The sequence below is a fragment of the Orbicella franksi genome, chromosome 7, assembly GCF_964199315.1.
Source record: "Orbicella franksi chromosome 7, jaOrbFran1.1, whole genome shotgun sequence".
Taxonomy (NCBI): domain Eukaryota; kingdom Metazoa; phylum Cnidaria; class Anthozoa; order Scleractinia; family Merulinidae; genus Orbicella; species Orbicella franksi.
In genome coordinates, this window is record NC_138151.1 from 3,483,505 (window position 1) to 3,503,266 (window position 19,762).

A 19,762-nucleotide genomic window follows, 5' to 3' on the forward strand; every position below is an offset into this window, starting at 1 on the left:
CAACTTTGATCGAGCAGAGCTCATAAATTCTCGTCTGAAGAAGATTGTGGGAAGACTTGCAGAACTAACAAAAACATAATTTTAGTCCTCTACGGAAATATTTACGGGCATATAGGATAGTGTAGTGTTTTGTTACAGATTCATCCGTGATATCTTGAAGGCTTTTTCGCATTCAAAATGGAAGACATTGTGAGCGAGTTGAACTTCGATGAAGGCATTGCCATGCCTGTTGCAAATCTCGAGAATAAACAGCTGGAGAGTGAGGTAGGATTTTCTTGATAAAGTAAATAATGGTTCTTGGAATAGGTAAGATTTTAGGTAACGATTCTCGGCGTGCAAACTTTGAACTTGATTTTTATTTACAAGACAACTGATCAAAGATCTGAAACTTACATGTAAGCTCATAAAATGTGATGTATATGTAAATTTTCTCGTAGTTTCCTTACTCCTACACCGGTGATAGCCACTACCATATGTTTATTCCAGTACTTATTTTCACATGATAATATGGGTTAAACTAGTTGGTGAATAATGCAATAAATATAAGTAAAAGATGATATTGGCTTAAGATATAAGCTTAAAGAAAGCCACTGCTTATCTGGCATATGCATGCCTGTGCAGTATTCTACACTCATCTGACAGATTACAAGTATTTAAGAACAGCAGTTTCTTGTCATATTGTTTTTTTCCATGATATTAAGTTGGTAATCAATTAATACTTTATTTATACACAACATTGCATTTTTTTCATGGTATTGAGGTATTTGGGTACAAAATAAGAAGTTGTACATGTTGTATTTACATTGCAGGAATATTGACCCGTGAGGAACATAGCTTATGGGTTGAGAGATCTGTGGAGAAATATATCAACGCTGAAAAACTGTTTGGGAAACTTGTTAAAAAAAATGCACTGAGGGGAACAGAATGGGGGTGACACTTGTAATGGACCAGAATCACTTTTATTGGAAATTACCAAGAACTTTATGGTTGCTGTGGCCCTCATGATAAGAAAAATTTATTATTTGGACACATGTGTTTAGCTGGAAAATACACCACTGGTAAAATTCAACTGAAACTACATCTGGGACTCTAGTGGTGTATTTTTCCATATCCTCACCAATAAGAATATTGATGATATCATTTCCTCTTTTTCACAGTTTTTGCCACTCAAAAAGAACATTTCATATCTTTGCTCTGCCATGTAATATCCTTGCTGATTAGCTTTGCATTGTCATATAAGGCTGCATATTTTGATTATGCCATATTCTGACTTTTGTATTTTGGAAAATTTGTTCTTTGTCCTTAAGCTCCAAAACAAAGGATACTCAGATGGCTTGTTGTGTTCACCTTAAGCTTGGTCCATAACTGGGGCTGTCATTAAGGGATGTAATTCATGACAAATATTACGGCTGAGAATGCTTGATTTTCCCTTGATGCTGCAGTATATGGGTGAAATTGTCTGTTGTTGATAGAATTCACCTACAAATTAATGAGTTTGCTCTGGGTGCGGAGAACAAGGCTACAGGTGACTCAAAACTTAATGACAGCCCTGCATAACTACATGTATATGAAAATTTAGTAGATCTATGCACCATGTAAATTTAAAAGTAATTAACTGATTGATTGTCTTGTTCATTTTATTAAAGGTAACTGAATCTCAAAAGAATATAGTGTCATATAAAGAACAGCTTGATGAACACTCCAACAGAATCTATGCCATGAGTGAACATCTTAGGAATGTGCAACAAGAACTGCAGCATACACAGGTGAATAGGAAACTGAATGTTATACACTGTACATGTAGCTTTTAGCATCTGATGATATAGTCCTAATTGGTTTTTTTTTTTTTTTCACTGATCATAAGGTTCTCTATTTATTGTGAACAGGATTTGCTTAATGCAAGAAAAAGAGAGATTGAGACTGAAAATCACATGAAACAGATTGGTATGTAAAACGTTTATGAGTGCATCCTTGCGTGTACTTGTAGCTTTACTCCACTCAGCATTCGTGGCATTTGGCACTTGCATTTATTTTTTATTTACAGGCTCCTCAGGGGCACCCAGACTCCATTTTGGACAAGTATAGGTGTTAACTTAATTAAGACACTGCATCTCACAACAAGAATATGAAAATTGTCGGCAAGAGAATCATTGGAAAGTCTGTTTTCCATTTTAGCTGAGCGCGAGGAGGGAAGACTCAACAATGAAGTCAGGAGAATAAACAATGAAATAAAAGATTTGGCTGAGAAAAGGAATATCCTAGAGGTATGAAAGATTCAACTGCATTTGCTGCAAATACTTTCCAATATTTGTAAAAATAAAAGTGATATTTTCTCAAGTTATTGATGTGACTTTTCTCTACCAGAACAACATTTTCAGGAATACGCAGCGTCTTGAGGACCTGAAGAGCCAGATGAACTGGGATCAGAAGGCATTGGAGGCATGGCTGGAAGAATCAGCTCGAAAAGATGAGGATACACTGACGCTCCAGAAATACACTCGTTCAGATGAAGGAAAAGTGAAGGTAGTCAATTGCCACATAATAACTGCATTCATCTTTATTTACTGCATATTTTATTAATATTATAATATACGCAATATATGCACACTAAACATGAACCAATCCTTTAATGATAAACAAAATTGTACAGCATTATTTGATGCTAAGTTGGAAGCATGGAAGTATAATAGTTAGCCCTACTGACCCTGAACTGAGTGGTCGGCATTCAAGCCCTGCCCTGGGTGATTATGTTGTGCTAGTCGTGTCACTCTCCCAGTTCCTTTCACCAACCAGGAATACAAATGAGTACGGATAATTTAATGCTTAGGGGTAACCCTGTAATGGTCTAGGATCATGTCCGGGTGAGAGTAGAAATATTCCTAGGCACTTCAGAAGATAATTGCCGGCTAAGTGGGCCACTACTGTAGGCTTGAATTCATGCAGACTTGGTATTTGTCATTTGTCATCTAAAATTTTTGTTTCCAAAATATTCTAACTTTGAACTATGTTTAACTTTGGTAACATTAAATGCATGTGTACCAAGAAGTCGCAAGAACAAATTAACGTTACCAGCCTTTAGCAAGTTCAAAATCATTTAAAGGATATATTTCTGACTGTGCACTGTTCAACTTGGTGAAACAGAAGCAAGGCTCTTTGTGAAACACTGCTCTTGTAATGGATGACAAATTATAGGGAGTAAGAATTTTTTGAGCAACTTTTATTCCTTCACTTGTCAGGAGCTAACACTAAGGATGGAGAGAATGACAGATGATGCAGCAAAGAAAAAGAGAGAACTGGAGCACGAACTAACACTTACCATGACAGCCCAGGTCAGTTACATGAAGTTGATTGTGCTATTAATGAGTCATTTACTGTGTGTGACCATACTGTTACCATACCCACCCCACAGGGGTAGGTATGGTCACACACAGACACCTGGGAAAATTGACAGGCTGTGAGGATGATTTTGCCTATCTGGTTTGACAGACTGGGAGAAAGTTTTTCTTATGACGAAGTTCAGTTCTAGGCAGGGTTTTAGCCAGGATTCGAAAAGTGGGTGTCCAAAATGTGCTATAGGGCCCGCTCAAATGAACAATTTATAAAGACACACATGAAAAATAAAACAATTCTTTCAAAAGTGGCCGCCTGGTTCAAGGAAGGTCTATGGAAATTCTGCAGGGTGGGAAATGTCAAACACCTTACTGGGATTTTTAGAGAGATGGGGGAAGGGTTTGGGTTCAGTTTTGTGTAGCATGCAATTTTCTCTCTTCCAATTTTAACAGCAAGTTGTTGGAATCTCTGAAAGTGTGAATCAATTAAATTTTTGTTTTTTAAAAAAATCCTTGTCTTGCATGCAAGAGGCTCTGATCTAGTGTTGCTGTATTATTAAAACTCTGGGAAAACGTGCTCCTGATAGTGAATTTAATTATATTCAAGTGTGAGCCATCAGAGATTCAAGTTGCCAAATACAGTAGTTTCACTCAAATGACATGGCTTAACTATCCTTGTAATAACTTTCTTCAATCTTTAGATTGAACTGGACAAGACAGCTGAAGAGTTCCGTAAGGCACACAGTGAGAGACAAGAGTTACTGCGGCAGTGGGAGAATACTATTGAACAAATGCAGAAAAGGGACAGAGAGATGGACCAGCTGGCTGTGGTAAGTGCTGCTTCACCCTCTAATTACTTGCTCTGTTCTGTTGCTTTGCAAAGAAACTCATTGCTTTGTGATATCTGTGACTAAATGTGTGACAGCTTATCGTCTTGTTTACCTTAGAAACTTGCTGAGGTAAAACTGGAGGTCAGAGACAGAGAAGATCAAGTTCAAGAGAAACAGGTGATTTTACCTGCCAAACGTGAAAAAGTTGACTTTAAATGTCTTTTGTGTGATTTTCAGGCTCTTGCAGACCTGTATATTTACAAGAACATTAAACAACGAAGTTGGAAAATTATTGATAACAGCAATCTAAAACTACCATCGGCAGAGAACTTAATTAAGCACAAAAGCAGTCAGTTTGTTTTCGACTGTCTTCAAAATAATGTTTGCACCACCTTTAAGACCCACCTTGAAAGATCACCTCACTCTAAGAACACAAGGAACAATGCTTTATAACTGAAAGTACCTAAAGTTCGCCTTGAATTTGGGAAGAATAGCTTTCACTATCAAGGAGCCAAGATTTTCAATGAACTACCAATTGAATTTAGATCCATAACTTCAAGATTAATGTTTTTCCTAATTTTGTATGTCTTTTTTACCCATTTTTCCTCATTTTTGCTATAGTTTCTTTTATAGGACCCCTCTGATGACAGTGTTAAATACACTGATGGGTCATCCTCTTTAAATATCTGTTGTTATTATTATTAATTATTATTTTTACAACTGTATTATCATCTCTGCATGGTGACCTGAAAATCCCTTTGGTTGCTTTCAATCTCAGACTCACTCTTCCAATTGTAGCTTTTTTCTTTTTCCTTTAACATACCTCTTACGTTGTTTGTACACAAAAAGTTACATTATTTTTTGTGTTTTGCCTCGTAAAACATTTAGAAATTTCTGGAGAGTGAGCTTGCAAACAATCAAGAAAAGGAGAAGAAAGTTGGGGTTGCTGAAAGACAGGCTGCTAAAATGAGACTGGAGTACCAGGATGCTGAACAGATCCGTATTCAATTCCAAGATGAGGTAAATATAATGAACACTATTCTGTGTACATAAAGCTTGTTCATCGTAGAACAGAAGGTTAAATGTTGGCAGGTGGCTTTCTATTTTTTTTTTTATAATTTAACTGTAATTGCTTGGTTTTGAAGTGTGGGACTCTGTTTACTTTATTGATTCTACAAAGCTGTGTAATCATGCCTTAATCCTCAGCAGTAAAGGGCCATGAAGAATTCATTGCATCTTACATTTCACTGTGAAAAGAAATATTTTTTCTTGATTGGTATCTGAAACTGTGTCCAGATTGTTTGCACACCCAAATCATAATTTTGATAAATTTCAGGGGGTATTGAAAGGTAATGTGTTAACTGATGACTCTTTTTTGCCAGCTTGACACTCTGAAATATACTGTGGATAGAACAGCAAAAGATCTTGATAGTGCCAGACAAAAACACAACTTACTCAAGAAGGAAGTTACCAACAGAACAGAAAAGTATGGAATAACACCATTCATATATTAAGCGTTGAATGTTGTCCTTTTGTACCATATTGGATAATCTAGTGTTCTTTCAATGAACACTTGGAACATTGGCTTGACTAAATACAGTAGTTTTAAAGGTCTCACTCCAAAGAACACTGGAACTCACGGCCCTGTGGTTTTTGTAGCATGTTAAAAAAGAGGGTACCCTCATGAAAACCACTTAAGGATTTTTTGATGTTATGCTGTGATGGAAATCTTACGACCAAACTACCTTTGAGTTGCTCTGTTAGCCCAAAATATATGTTGAATAACAACAGTATAAAAACATCTTCCAGTAACACTCTAATTTTAAATCCATAAGCACATGATTTCCACAATGACTTCTTTAATACATGTCTAGATCATCTAGATCATATATAAGGAATCTAAGTCATGCTTATCAAGTAAATATTGCTGATATAAAAATAGGGTGTGGAAAAGACATATTCGGGAGTGAATTTAGGGGGGCTCAGGGCCCCTCCCCCCTCCCCCTTTTTTCTTGTATTCCAAAAAAAATGGTCAGCCATCTTTAGAGTGCATTTTTTTATTCAGTTTAGGGAGGGGGTGGCATACATTCTACTGCAATTTCTTCAGCCCCCTCTATCTGAATTTTCTGGATCTTCCACTGATATTATGAAATGCTGTCATGGAAACCTCATCTTTAAAAATTAAGTGCACTGGGTGAGACTTTTTGGAGCAATTTTACCTTTGAGGATATATAATAAAATTAAGGTCACTCTTATAGGTAAAAAATTTTCGTTTTTATTTGTAAGGCTTGACCGAGTCCAAAGGGAGCGAGATGATCTACGAGAGCAGCTGAAAATTGTGACTGACGAGACTCTCACTGCTGAAGAGAAAGCGCAGCGAATGGACATGCTGTTAAAGGAAGAAGAAGCAAGAATTTATGATGTAGAAAAACAGTTGGCTAGATTACGTGAAACGCAGGTAAAGTTCACTGCTGAGCTTCAAGAATTTCTATTATGGTTATTTTGAAGCTTCAGGGTCAAATAAAAGGAACATACAATAGCTTAAGGTCAGCTATTTCTTTTAAGATGGTTGAATTAAACCTGCTCTAACAACATTTTGTAACTTAAAATATACTCCGTCTTGCTCTGTCCAGGTTTGCACTGCTCTTTGGTTATTCTTGTAGTCATCACAAAAGTGTCTTTTCTATGTTACTTGTTCAATTTGGGACCTCTTGAAGCTACACTACAAAGAACTTCAAGAAGCGTGTTGCAAGAAATTAATTGTTTTCTTGCAAGCTAACTGCTTGAAATCTATTCACTGGTTCTTGTGAGACGAGATTCTCTTATTGCATGATGAGATCTAGGCTTGATTACCAGCCACTGTTCAAGAAAACTCCACCAAAGGCATTTGGTGAAGGAACATAGACAGGACACGAGAGAGCGGCGGAAATCGAGTCTAGACAGGATCCTTGTCTCAAGAGAAACGAGACGAGAGGTGATCACTTACGTTTGAGTAGTACTGTATCTCTTTTAGGTGACAAGGTGTGTCACATAAGGCCTCGTCTCTGTTAGTGAACAATATTACCTTCTCAATTGCGTTGATCACCTTAGTTTATTATGAACAATTTTGCCCTTCTGTTTGTCATTGGACATGTCAGGAAATTCAAATGATAATTTAGTTTCTAATTGAGATCTTATTTTATTTTCCTTATTTTAGTTCAGAAAAACAGAAGAACTACACCAGTGTAAAGTTTTGGAAAGCAACACTGCAGCAGAAATTCAGGTAAAAAGCTTTTCCTCGATATGCTATTTTATGTCTACGTTGTGACATTGCACTCGTTAAAAGTTGTTTTTTCTTTTTTGTGATCAGGGGGCTCGTGCTGCCAGCAGGAATCTGAGTAGCAAACTACACAAACTTGACCAGGAATCACTCAAACAACAGGAAATTATCTACATGCAGGTAAGTTTTGTTACGAGGATAGACTGTTCTTGACCCATGCACATCAGTCAACTTCCCCAGTGCATTTCTTAGAATCTTCCATCCATTGCTCAGGGTAGGAAAAAACCCAGGTCTGACTGCCCAGGGCAAGTAAATTTTGCTCTTGGGCAAGTGAAAATGGAAGTTTGGTAGCCCAGTGGACAAGTGAAATTAGCCTTGGTAGTATTGTTATAGTCTATCACTGATTACAGACAGTACCTAGTAAATGATGTAGTTGAGCAAGTGCTACATGTATTTTAGTGGGGGCAACTGGAAACTTAAATGTACTGACCCACTGGGCAACTGGATTTCAAAAATTTTTTCCTGCCCTGTTGATGGTGATGAATCTGTCTCATTGATTTTCTAAGCTTGATGTCCTTTCCGTGACTTGCCATTAGAAGACACAGTTGGAACAAGCTCGTACTTGCAGATGTAGGCACATTCTTAGTAGTTTGGAATTATTTTGTGAATTTGTTTCGGTTGGTCGTGTTTAATAGGATTTCCAGCTGCAGCAACTGGAGAGAAGAATAAGCCGCATGCAGGGAGAGAGGAGCAATGAAGAGAAGCTGCAGCTAGAGGCCAGAATTAAGGTAAAGATTATGAGTGTTAACTGCGTGGCTATGGATGATTTAAAAGGGGGAAAATGTGTCTTACTCACTCAGCAACCCTTAGAAATAAGAGGTGCATGTATTCACAGATTACACAGTGAACAATGCGTCATTACAACTTGTACATCTACACCTACTTTGGAGGAGCTTGGTCGCGACATTTTGAGTTAATTTTGCCACATACAAAATTAACTTTAATTTGAAGGAAACCTGAAAATAGTAGTTTCCTTAGATAGGAAAACACCCAAGAGATAATAATAAATCATAAAGGAACAAGGATTGTGAAGGATGGAGAAGATCAACACGGATTACAAACGACGAACTGAAAAATTTAGACTTAACTTTTCAAGCCGTAGCTCCTTTGATACTCTTCAACACTTTACAGTATCAAGAACAGAAGTTTTACTGTTATGTCATGATTGTTATTTATATATTGTAAAGCACTGATTTACAAGGTATACATACAAATTGAAAAGTAAGATTTTACCTGATCAATCGATTGAATTTTTTTTTTCTTGTACAGGAACTTATGTCTCAAATGGATGAACACAACTCGACTCATACACTTCTCAGTGCTCAGATGAAGAACTTGAATGTATGTTGGCTGCTTTTTCTTCTTGTTTTACTTTTCAGGCTGAACTTTGTGCAGTACCGTATTTGGTTATAAAAAAACCGTCACACAATTTGCTGAACTGAGATATTTTTTTCGCCAATCAGCAATGTATGTAATATTTCGTCTCCTCAGGCCGGTCACATGTCTCCAAGCGTTTGTCTCTTTGTTCTACATTTCGCTTCAGTCCAGCTCCGAGTTTTTCTATCACCCTTCTTGTGGGTGTAATTTTAAATTACTTTAAAAATGTTATTTCTTTGTTTCACAGGATGACCTTCGACGTGCTAATCGAGATTTAGACAAAGGAAAAGATGAAATGAAAAATCTTACAAGCAAAATTGGTAAGTGGTACATCAACATCTAGAATCTCCTTACCGCTCGTCATATATTTGCTATAATAAGGTAGAGAGAATATAGCACGTGTAAAAACATGTGCAAATGAATACTGAAGTTAACCTTAAATGAAATGGGCTTCGTACTTTTTTTCCACAGAGGAACTGAATCTTCACAATGACAGTTCGGAAAGGGAAAGAAAGAAAGTTGTGGCTGTAAAACAGGTTTGTTTTATGCACAGTTTTCCTCGTGAATGTCCTTGATACCTGCCCGGTCATTTTCTCTTTAGTTTGACCTCAGACGTTTATATTTTTTGCTACGAGTAATCATCCACGCGCCGGGTTAATATTTTGTTAATCTAGCGATCTCGACTAACTCAAGACAAAATAGTGGGTCAGTGGACAGATTTTTTTCAGTTAAGTTCTTACATTCTTTTTTTGTCTAGTTTTAAACCTTAAATTGTAGTCCTAAGTTTTTAGCTTTTCAGACTTCGTATTTAAGGTATATTCTAGGCTTTTATTTTTTGGAGGACCCTCCTGAAAACTGCCTCTAGGTGATTGGATGCGTCCTCTTAAAATATTAATTTATTATGTTATTTTTATAAAAATATTGTTATTCCGGCCGAAGCTGAATATTCTCATTTTTCGGCGGATTTTAGGCAGAAAATATTCTTTTGAATATTCTTAGATTATAGCGTGTGACATTTCTGTTTTCGAATGTACTTGGTGGTTAAAGTAATGTTGGACGCGCATAACTTCTTGCAGCAATTTTATGAGCATCGGACATGCGGCTATTTCAGTTTTTGTTTTGTTTTGTTTTGTTTTGGTTAGTTTTGCCGTTTAGAGAAGGAAGAATTTTATACGGTCTAGTAAAAAAACATTTAATTGTGTCGTATTTACAGATTTTCGACACACAAAACTACATTCTTTTTAAAATCGCAACCTCGGGTTTACTGTATTCTTGAAATATTCTTAAAATTTCGCGAATTTCAGCCTCGATATTTGTTAAAAGAAATACTGATTCTTATTAAAAAAGAAAGAGTGTATATTTGTCTTTCATGCGTATTTAACCGTATCAAAGTGTACTCTTTTAAAATAAGCGTTAGCGAGCGAGAACTGAAAATGATAAAAGTCTTCCGCTGTGATTGGCTTCCCGAGAGAGTAAGTTTAGGCTATCTTACCCGCACGCGAATACCTGCTGTGTCGCACGTAAAATCTCTTATTGACCACGTTTGCACTGTCAACAACCGATGAACATGTGACTGACTCAAGGGACGGATGGGTGACCGGTATTGTGATGTCATTTCTTGTAGGATCTTATGGTAGATGAGAACATTCTGAAGCTGGAGATCAAACGCCTTAGAGAAACGCTTAGCAGTAAAGCGGACAATGTGCTCAACCTGGAGAAGAGAAAACTTCAGTTAGAGACGGTAAGTGATCATTTTCACTTGGGAACATTTTCCTGTATTTCTAAAACTGAAATTTTTGGACTGATTTTAAAGAAAAGCTGTTTCAGAACAACTTTTTTGCAAAATTTTAAAAGAAATCCTGGTCTTGGAACTTAGTCGACCTACCTCATTATGAGTTTCTACATTTGTCGAGTAATGTTTGCCGAACTAATTTAAGCAGTACTTATGGGTCTTCATACTTTTAAGTCTGTTCAAAGATCATACTAGTTGAGAAGAGAAGCCCATAATACTTGTCTTTCTGCGTTTTTCAGGCGATGAAGCAACGCCGTCATGAAATCGATATCCACAAAGACATGTTGAAAGCACAAATCAAATCTTCTGAAGAGGAAAGGCAGACTGTGAGGTACAGTAACCCAGCCGCTCTACCATCTGATTCGCCTCTCTTGCGCAGACGGTTTGGCTCGTCACGCAACGTTTAGAAAGAAGCTTTGTGTGACTTATCAGACCATCGTCACAATTTGCTACTTTTGCTTGACTGTTGCCATTTCATCTTCTTTCCTGTTTTAATTGTTTCTGTAGGAAAGCAATAATGAACGATAACAATCGTTGTTGTCAATGGCGTCATGATGACACCAAAACGTCGGTCTTTATCATATACCGTGGGACCCTGCCGTACGGTCACCTCGTTACTACGGCCACTCTTTTTTGTCCCCGTGAAACGGTCATACATTTTCTTATAAGAAAACTTCGTTAATGCGGCCACCCTGTTAATACCGCCAATGGCCACATCCTGAAATCCCAACCTGTGTAATCCCTTGTTTTTTTGACCCCGTTTATACGGCCACTCAAACCAGTTATGTTCATCTTTCCATTGTTAATAATTTATTGTATGTGCTGATTGAAGTTTCAACTTTCTCAAAACTTATACGCTTGTCTATATTTTTTTCGAAATCATTACTGATAACTAAAAATTGTTTCTGTTTTTGTTTTTTGTCCTGCAGCTCTGAACTACATGAACGGATATCCAAGATAGACAAATTACGGAAAAGGTACATTGATTGATGTTTTTTTTGGTTTACACCTGCGACAGAAAGTGTTATGTGAGTTACACAGCGGTGATCTTTTCTGCCAGTAACATACTTCATGTTTGATTACACCAGGTATGAAATCCTGATGATATCCATGGCACCTCCTGAGGGGGAGGAGGAGAGGTCTCAAGCTTATTACGTCATCAAGGCAGCTCAAGAGAAGGAAGAGCTTCAGCGAGAAGGAGATGAACTGGACGCTAAGATCAGGAAGGCTGAGAAGGAGATCCGGTGAGAATTTATGACAAACTTTGTCATGATATACACCTTATTCCAAAATGGCCGCTATTTTAGTGTTCTTTTGTTTACTTGAAAATGAGCCCTTGTTGCCTCGTTTAAGGGAAAATATTCTTTTGAATTTCGAGTTTAAGAACGAGGCAACAAGGGCTAATTTACAAGTAAACAAAAGAATACATAAATGGCGGCCATTTTGGAATAAGGTGTATATCAAGAAAAGTTCAAACTAGAACTTAGCAAGGTAGAAGTACACTAAACGAGTAAAAACGAACCAAAAAAGAACGCGGATGTTTAAGATTAGCAGCGATTTAGATGGATTACCTAATGATGCCGTGAATGAATCTAATGTACACAGCAATGTGATATGATAATTTCTGAAGTGGTGAAATGAAAAGGAAAAACGCCACAAAAATGTGGGGCCTTTTCATTTTGGTTCACAAAAGGTAATCCAGAACACCATCAATTTTGTGTAGCTCGACATCTGATTTCTCCCCACGAATTCAGTTCATTGTCGAGCAGACACGTGATGAGAATTAAGAATTTCATCAACTAGCAAATACTGCCTTTGATGTAACACCATTACTAAGAGAAGTGCATGGCAATTAGGAATGGAAATTCACTTTCATATCTTGATACTGAGATCCTCCTTAATGTTAGGGCGTTGGAGAACACACTTCGGTTAATGAACGGTCGTAACGAGACATACAGGAAAAGCTTCAATAAGGTAGATGAGATGAGTGAAGAGTTTGACGAGAAGCAGCGCTTGGAGGATCAAATGCGCGCTGTCATGGACAAATACAAATACAAACGGCGACAAATCCGCGAGCTACAGGAGGATCTGGGCTCCATGCAGAACACACTGGACAACTTGACAGCTGACGAACAAGCCTTAGTGGAAGTAATCACAGAAAAACAAGCAAAAGCGACAAATTTACAGAAAGAACTGGACGATCAGAAGGTAAAGAAGGACAGAGCTGCCCGCGAGGCCAGTAAAATAGCGCGCACTGTCAGAAGCGCCAAGAAAAGTTCGGGAGAACTCCACGAAGAGAGAGACATGGATTTAAGAGAGCTACGAGAGTTTAACACACGTACAATGAAGCAGATGGGAGAAGTGTTACACAGTCACCCGGATCTTGGCCCCAGTGTTCAGATCTACTTCAGCCAGGCCGGGCTACCAATGCCACCCTCCCCAGGCCCTGGTGCGTCACGACCAACATCGTCTCGTAGCTCCAGGAGTTCTGGAACAGTGTCTTCCGCTAGGTAAGTTGAAAATTTCTAGTCTTATGGTCACGGAATGGCACGCTGGTTTTAGAAATCTTTCGACTGTAACGATACAAAAACAGGCCTGACATGTAGGATTACGTTAAGAAAAAATACGGAGGCGCAGTGGCCTCATGGTTAGTGCGCTCGACTCCAGATCGAGCGGTCCGGGTTCAAGCCCTAGCTGGGGACATTGTGTTGTGTTCTTGGGCAAGACACTTTACTCTCACAGTGCCTCTCTCCACCCAGGTGTATAAATGGGTACTGGCGAACTTAATGCTGGGGGTAACCCCGCGATGGAATAGCATCCCACATCCAAGGGGGTGGGGGAGTAGAAATACTTCTAGTCGCTTCATGAGTGAATGTTTCGAAAAGGAAACGTTAAGTAAGAACAGATTGTTTGATTACTTTTGATCATCTCACAGATCTGATATCTCCACCGGAAGTCGCCGAGGTGTTGGTACGGTGGACGTTGGTGCTCTTGCTTTGTCTGTAGCCGCTAGTCCTTCTGGGGCGGGAAGTCCCAAAGCAGGTGTGTATATGAACAATGAAACATAAACTGAACCTTGTAAATGTGTAATACAAATTACGGTGAGTTAATGCTGGACTCGGGGCCAAGACATCCAGCTTGGAGCCCGACTAGCAGTAACCTGTGTACCTCCGCCCCCTCCCCCTAAAAAAAATTGATGAGGGGGTGGATGTACAATGGCTAGACTAGCAGTATTAGGTACTGGTCTAAAAAAGAGACGATTTGAAACAACATTTTATAATCCATTCCGGGCTCTGACATAGAGGGAATGACCTACTAAAGCAGTTGCACCCGCGTAAATTAATTTGGGCAAAGTACGTTTGTGCAAATTACCCCAAATGTTAGGTACCATTCTAATGATTTCCCGCTCGTTTCCAGGTGTCTCGCCTACCGGTAGTGCGCGGGGAAAGAAGACGAGTTCCCGGCCTGGTTCCGCAGCTGGTTCCAAGGCCTCTTCCCGAGCAGGCAGCGCAGCAAGTCGCCGAAGCACAGAGCGTCGTTAGCCCATAGCTCACTTATTTATTGATAACAAATTCAGTGCTCGTTCTCAATACTTTTATTTGTCGCTCAGCTTACAATATTCTTGTAAATACACATGATGTAAATACTAACGTAATTTCTAAAAGAAACCAGTGGAGCTTATTGTTGTGGTGGTGGTTAATAATCGCTTGTGTAATAAAGAGTGGAAACTTTCCGTGATGGGTTAAAAATTAAATTTATTGGTTCAGTCGGGGGAAGCAATGGTGTTAAACTTTTCCCGTCTCGATCTGTCATAAGTGTCGGATCCCTCTTGGATTTCGTAAGAGCTGAATCTAACTAGCACTGATGGCGTAACTTTATGACGATGCGTCGAAGTCAGCAACTTCGGTATGCTCTCGGCAACTCGGGAAGCTCTTCGGGCGCCTTCGCGGGAATCAACCAAATCGCTTCTCTACCCTCGAGTGAATTCTTACAGCCGTCTACTGTACAAAATCCGCCACCCCCTCTTCCTGTCGTGAATCAGCTTCCGTCACTGTGTTTCCTGGCCGTTTTAGTGCAGGTTTGGATATCCCGGAGCAGTACTCTTACGTTATTTCGTATTTTTATCTTTTGGCCTCTTGAGGGGTCTACTACTTGTTAGCTTCAAGAGAAAACTCACACTTGTTTCAGCAAACAACAAACTTACGATTTAGCCAATCATTAGCAAGAAACCATCTTCCTAATCTTCTAAATCATCACTTTGCAGTACTGACCTCTTATCTGATAAAAATAGAACGAAGTAATTCTTCTGCGGTTGATTAATGGCTTTAATTTTTTCGCGAATCCATCACAGAAGAGTTTTTATACTTTTGTTGTTCCTTTAGTTTTCGTTAAGACTCGTATGGCCGTCTTGCAGTTATTTCCTTAGCTGTGATCATTACAGCCGTAAATTTCCACCCGTAAGGCGATTTTTTCTTGCCAAGCCAATGGTGCGATACGGAGGTACATTGCTCTGATAGGAGGCTGGAGCTGAATTGTTATGGTAGTATTGCTATCTTGGTTAGCTGCAAATACCTAATAAATCGCAACGGTAACGCAACTATTAGGACTTGTCATACAATCTACGATCGTGTTTAAACAGGCGTTTTTGATCACGCGCCAAATCTCCCATGCCTTAAATTCCATACTGATGACGTAGCTCTTAAGGCTGTTCGTGATTGGTTCTTACAGTGGCACAAGCAACAACCAATCAGAGACAACTACACGGAGCTCTGTAGAGTGACGTCATCAGTATTGCCGAGTTTCACGTTTGGGGAGCACACGCACGAGGATAGCCGCGAGAAAAGTCACTTTCTTGGCGCTTTCGCACCAGACTCAAACATGAGGCTCGCGATCAAAGGTAGGCCTGCTCGAAGTTTGTCTCGCAGAAGAAAAATTTTGCTCAATAGACGCGCAAAGATAGATTTTCTTTGGTATTGAACACCATCGGTTACCATATATACATTTCGAGAAATAACACTGACTTTCACCTTTCTAGATCCAGGTTGGCCTTCATGCTCGTAGTATGACCACGTGACACCATCTAAGCTATGCAAAAGATTATAACGAGTAACAAACCAATAATGATGAGGATTTCCCTGAGTTGCCACGTCTGTGACGAGCTTGGAGTAAGGTTGGAAACTAATCTGCAGGAACTCGTATGCACCTTCGCTGACCCAGGAGGTGTTTGTGCGTAAGCGAGCGTCACTGGGTTTGTACGGGTTCACACTTGAGGAGGCGTTGAAATTTTCATCAGGCAATTGTCGATTACCAAGGCCCAGTGGAGAAGAACTGCAAACTAACAAAGAGAAATGCTTAATTGGGTTCCTTGTTTAGTACAGAAGTATGCTCGATCTACAGATCGAGAACTCCAAAATCCAACTAATAAATCTTAAAGTTCCTGTTCGCAAATTGAGAATTCCCGAGAGAAGAGCCGAGATATAGTCTAGTTTAGTGGATTTATTTAAGGTGGCCGAACACAGTTTTCGCGCGCGCTTTTGCTGATGCAAAACATGCCTTCAATAGAGCGATCATTTTATTTACTCAAAATCCGTACTATATGCGCTATTTTTCTCCATTATTGAACGCAGTGTACTGATGCCTTTAGTCTTTTATTACAAAGCTGTGTTAGAAAAGGTAACGACGCAAAGAACCCAGCAATTCTCAGCTTTTCATTGTTACCGAAAGAACCCAGTTAAATGCAGCGCATGCGCAGTTGCTCGAAAAATTGAGACCGATTGCTTTTGCAGAAACTTGCCGATTTCTAACGATCCAGTCGTTAGAATTTCAAGAAATTTGGCAAAAAAATAATTCAGAAACCACGCGAATGATCTATCGCAAAAAAATCTGAATTTTGACCTAGGGAATTTTTAATAATACAGAACATGCAGTGAAAATGATTTACGGCGAATTACGAAAGTCGCCTATGTCAAAATTTTATTAGAACAGTGTTGACAGAAGGGATTTAATGTCAATTCATAGTGGGCAAAGGATGAAAAAAATCTAACGACTGAATTTTTTTAAATAAACAAAAACCATTATTTAAGCCTTGTTTTTAACCAGCCCCGTTGCCATGGCAACAGCACTCACCTTAGCCAAAATGTGAGAATAAACCCTTCTGTGGTTAACGTTGACTCTTGCAAAAAAAACGGGCGCCAAAGCATAAATATCTTTAAAGTAATGGTGAATTAGGCAGAGGCTCTTGAAAACTGTGTTCGGCCACCTTAAATAAGTGCGCGTCTTTTTAGCAATCAGTTGTAGATATAGGCTTTCTTGTTTGCTCAAGCTAATCGGAGAACGCGTTATAAAGTGAACAGGCCTTAAGAGCTAACTTCACGTACCAATACATGTAAAAAGACCGTGAAGGGAGGAGGTCTGTCAGTTAACAAAAAAGAAAATATACAATCGAGCCTCTGCTATGAAAGGAAGGACCTCTCATAGGCGGATATGGAGTCATGATCCCTACGATACACAAGCATGGAATGTCTTGCCTTATCAGGAGCCATAATCGTCAGAATGGCGCAATTTGTTCTATGTTGCATGGATCCCAAGACTTACGGTCTCCGTTCCCGATTATGGTTCCTGGCCTTATATAAGCGGACACCGATAATTCGGCTCGCACTTGCAAGGGTACATTAAGCGTATTTTCTTACTTTCACACTTTGCTCCAGTGAATTCATCGTGACAGAAACATTCAAACCCAGGATGGCGCCTTACTGCCTTGCAAGTTCCGTTATTTCTACAAGGAAATGATACACAATAGTCCGCGGGTTCTTTCAGTTTGTCCAAGTAAACAGACCCAGACCTGCGCAGAAAGTTCCCCGAATCTGCACGTCGTGACGAGTTATTAAGTTCGCAGGTCATAGTGGGAGCGAAGTAGTTGAAACTGTAACAGAGTGGGTCAGCGTCACAAGTCGCGGCGCAAGATTCAAAGCGTGTCCCGGATATCTGCCTGTAGGTGTGTCTGAAGAGGGCAAAGTCAGAAACTGACCTGACTGACCGGCAGGCCTCAATCGAAACAACTGTTATCTTCATCAAACATACGAAGAGATGAACTACAAGGACTGTGGTTGACATTCTGATCTGCGTGACCACAAGATTAAGAAAATAGTTAAGTTCTGGAAGCTTAATTTTTTCGGTTGCTGTAAGGTAGTAGGTCTAAGTGCTAAATTATCGCACATGGCTACAAAAATGGAATCATCGCAGACGTCGACCATCAGTTATTAAAATTTAAAAATAAAAGCTAAGCGAAACAGATGCAAAAGCAAAACTAATTATTTCATTTCCCTAAATTGACTATTACGTTCACCTTTAGATAAATAAAATACCGTAAGTCCTGCTTATCAAGCCTTTTATTATTGACCTGTCAGGCGGTAACCTAGAATCCTTTCCTGGTATAAAACCTATGGATATTTCCACAACCTCCGTATTAAACTGTGGAGAGCCCAGAGACGATAACGCAACTTCTCCTACGTTAAACATACATTGTAAATAAACTCTTTGAACAGGGCAGCAGCTTTCTTTACATTTCACTCGTGCCAGTGTTGCAATGATTGCGGAGTACGTGTGACAGGCATGTTAAACAAAATTATATATGTTGTCGACTAATATAATTTATCATGTCTTGATCTTTGTGTGATTGAATGAAAAAAATCGAGTTACCGACCTCGTGACTTGCGTTTGCATCAGATGAAGGCTAGAGAGAAAACAAAATTAATATTAGATACCGTCAAATTCTGGTATAAAAAAGCTTGTGTAAGAGTAACGCATTCTAGAATTTAAGCCAACCAGCCACAGTTCTAGGTTCTCGCGTCATAAATCTTCCTGAAAATGTCTAGCCGAGTTGTAGACGGCGATATAAAACCGTATTTTATAGAAAGTTTGTTTTGAATATTCTAGGCACCCGCAGTGTGTATAGTGTACTGAAGTCGCTCACAATTTGTCGCATTACACTAGTTGAATTCCAACAATGACCGTCGCGTAGTTAAACCGACCAATTTTTCCTCTTCTATAGGAAAACCATTGCTTAAATTCAAACTTACCCTTCCGACTGAACTTTCAAGGATACTTCTTTTGTTCTGTAGGAAGTGCGGTAAACCGTATTAGGTCCCAGAATATATGAATAATCTTCGTCACGTCTCCTGAAACAAAACTGAATTAGCATTCATTCGCATTTTTCAGCTCAACTCGCCAACCTTACCCTAGAATTCCTGAATAGCGCCTTCTTTTTAGCAATCTTTGAAAAAAACAAAACTATTAAACGCACAGAATAGGACAAAATCTTTCCATGGCTGAGCTTTATCAGGGTAAACTTCACGTTTGCTCAGGTGAACTCCTCTCTTCAGGTTCACACGACTGACTCGATCGTAATGAGCACTTAAAGTGTGAACTTTATCAAACACGGTGATCAATACAAAACCGTGAATATTAGATTTGAACCTTATATTTGAATAGAGAATTACTGCTCTTTCACTTTTCCTTTTGTCTGATAGCCATCTCGTGGCTTTTTCTTTTGATTGGTATCTCAAAAAGAGTATATCAGTTATTTTAACCGTCTTCGTTTTTTCTGGTTTTAAACAATTCCACTTTTCACGCGAAGGCACAGGTTTATTCCAGGCCCTTGAATTTTAAATAACAGATAGTATTTCAAGTAAACACAGAAAAAAAAGAACAATATCTTTTCAGATGAAAGCGAATTTCTTCAAATTAAGAAATTAAAAACGTCTGGTCCTCGAATTTTAAAATGACAGATGTTATTTCAAGTAAACACAGCAAAAAAAAAAGAAAAAAAAAAAAAAAAACCGGTTCTTTTTTTCAGATTAAAAACGAATCTCTTTAAATTAAAAAGAACAACCTGGGATCTAGAAGACAAAAAAGTAAATAAAGCGCGCCGATCCAGCAAATGAAAAACACAAAGATTGAATCCAAAGCTGGAAGTAGCAATTTTTAGTGACTTTCCTTATCTCCGGGTTATCTGGACAGTTAACACAGCCAGGAAATGTACGATCGATAACCTTGCAATCTGATTGGCTACGAAACAATCATCTATCAATCGATAAACATGCAGTTTCGATAAACG

At 38.9% G+C, this 19,762-nt stretch overlaps 2 protein-coding genes across 3 annotated transcripts; one reads left to right on the forward strand and one right to left on the reverse strand.

The window, feature by feature from the left end:
• Positions 1-35: 35 nt before the first annotated feature.
• On the forward strand, positions 36-14,385 carry LOC145493151 (coiled-coil domain-containing protein 39-like). Its single transcript, XM_081472549.1, has 24 exons — positions 36-264; positions 1,647-1,766; positions 1,887-1,944; positions 2,176-2,264; positions 2,365-2,523; positions 3,237-3,329; positions 4,031-4,159; positions 4,277-4,336; positions 5,048-5,179; positions 5,542-5,645; positions 6,446-6,617; positions 7,356-7,421; positions 7,509-7,598; positions 8,114-8,206; positions 8,748-8,819; positions 9,103-9,175; positions 9,327-9,391; positions 10,480-10,596; positions 10,887-10,978; positions 11,577-11,624; positions 11,736-11,891; positions 12,555-13,157; positions 13,583-13,689; positions 14,065-14,385. Exons 1-24 carry the CDS (start codon positions 178-180, stop codon positions 14,187-14,189), a joined length of 2,910 nt encoding a protein of 969 aa, XP_081328675.1. The 5' UTR covers positions 36-177; the 3' UTR covers positions 14,190-14,385.
• Positions 14,386-14,489: 104 nt separating this feature from the next.
• On the reverse strand, positions 14,490-19,023 carry LOC145493176 (lactadherin-like). 2 transcript variants are annotated; one of them, XM_081472594.1, is made up of 5 exons: positions 18,726-19,023; positions 18,350-18,379; positions 17,337-17,766; positions 15,675-15,982; positions 14,490-15,219 (listed from the first exon to the last, which is right to left on the reverse strand). In XM_081472594.1, exons 3-5 carry the CDS (start codon positions 17,758-17,760, stop codon positions 15,070-15,072), a joined length of 882 nt encoding a protein of 293 aa, XP_081328720.1. In that variant the 5' UTR covers positions 17,761-17,766; positions 18,350-18,379; positions 18,726-19,023; the 3' UTR covers positions 14,490-15,069. The 2 variants fall into 2 exon arrangements, with proteins under 2 accessions (XP_081328720.1, XP_081328719.1); XM_081472593.1 differs by having other exon boundaries at positions 15,131-15,982; positions 18,726-18,824; positions 18,884-19,023.
• Positions 19,024-19,762: the final 739 nt, after the last annotated feature.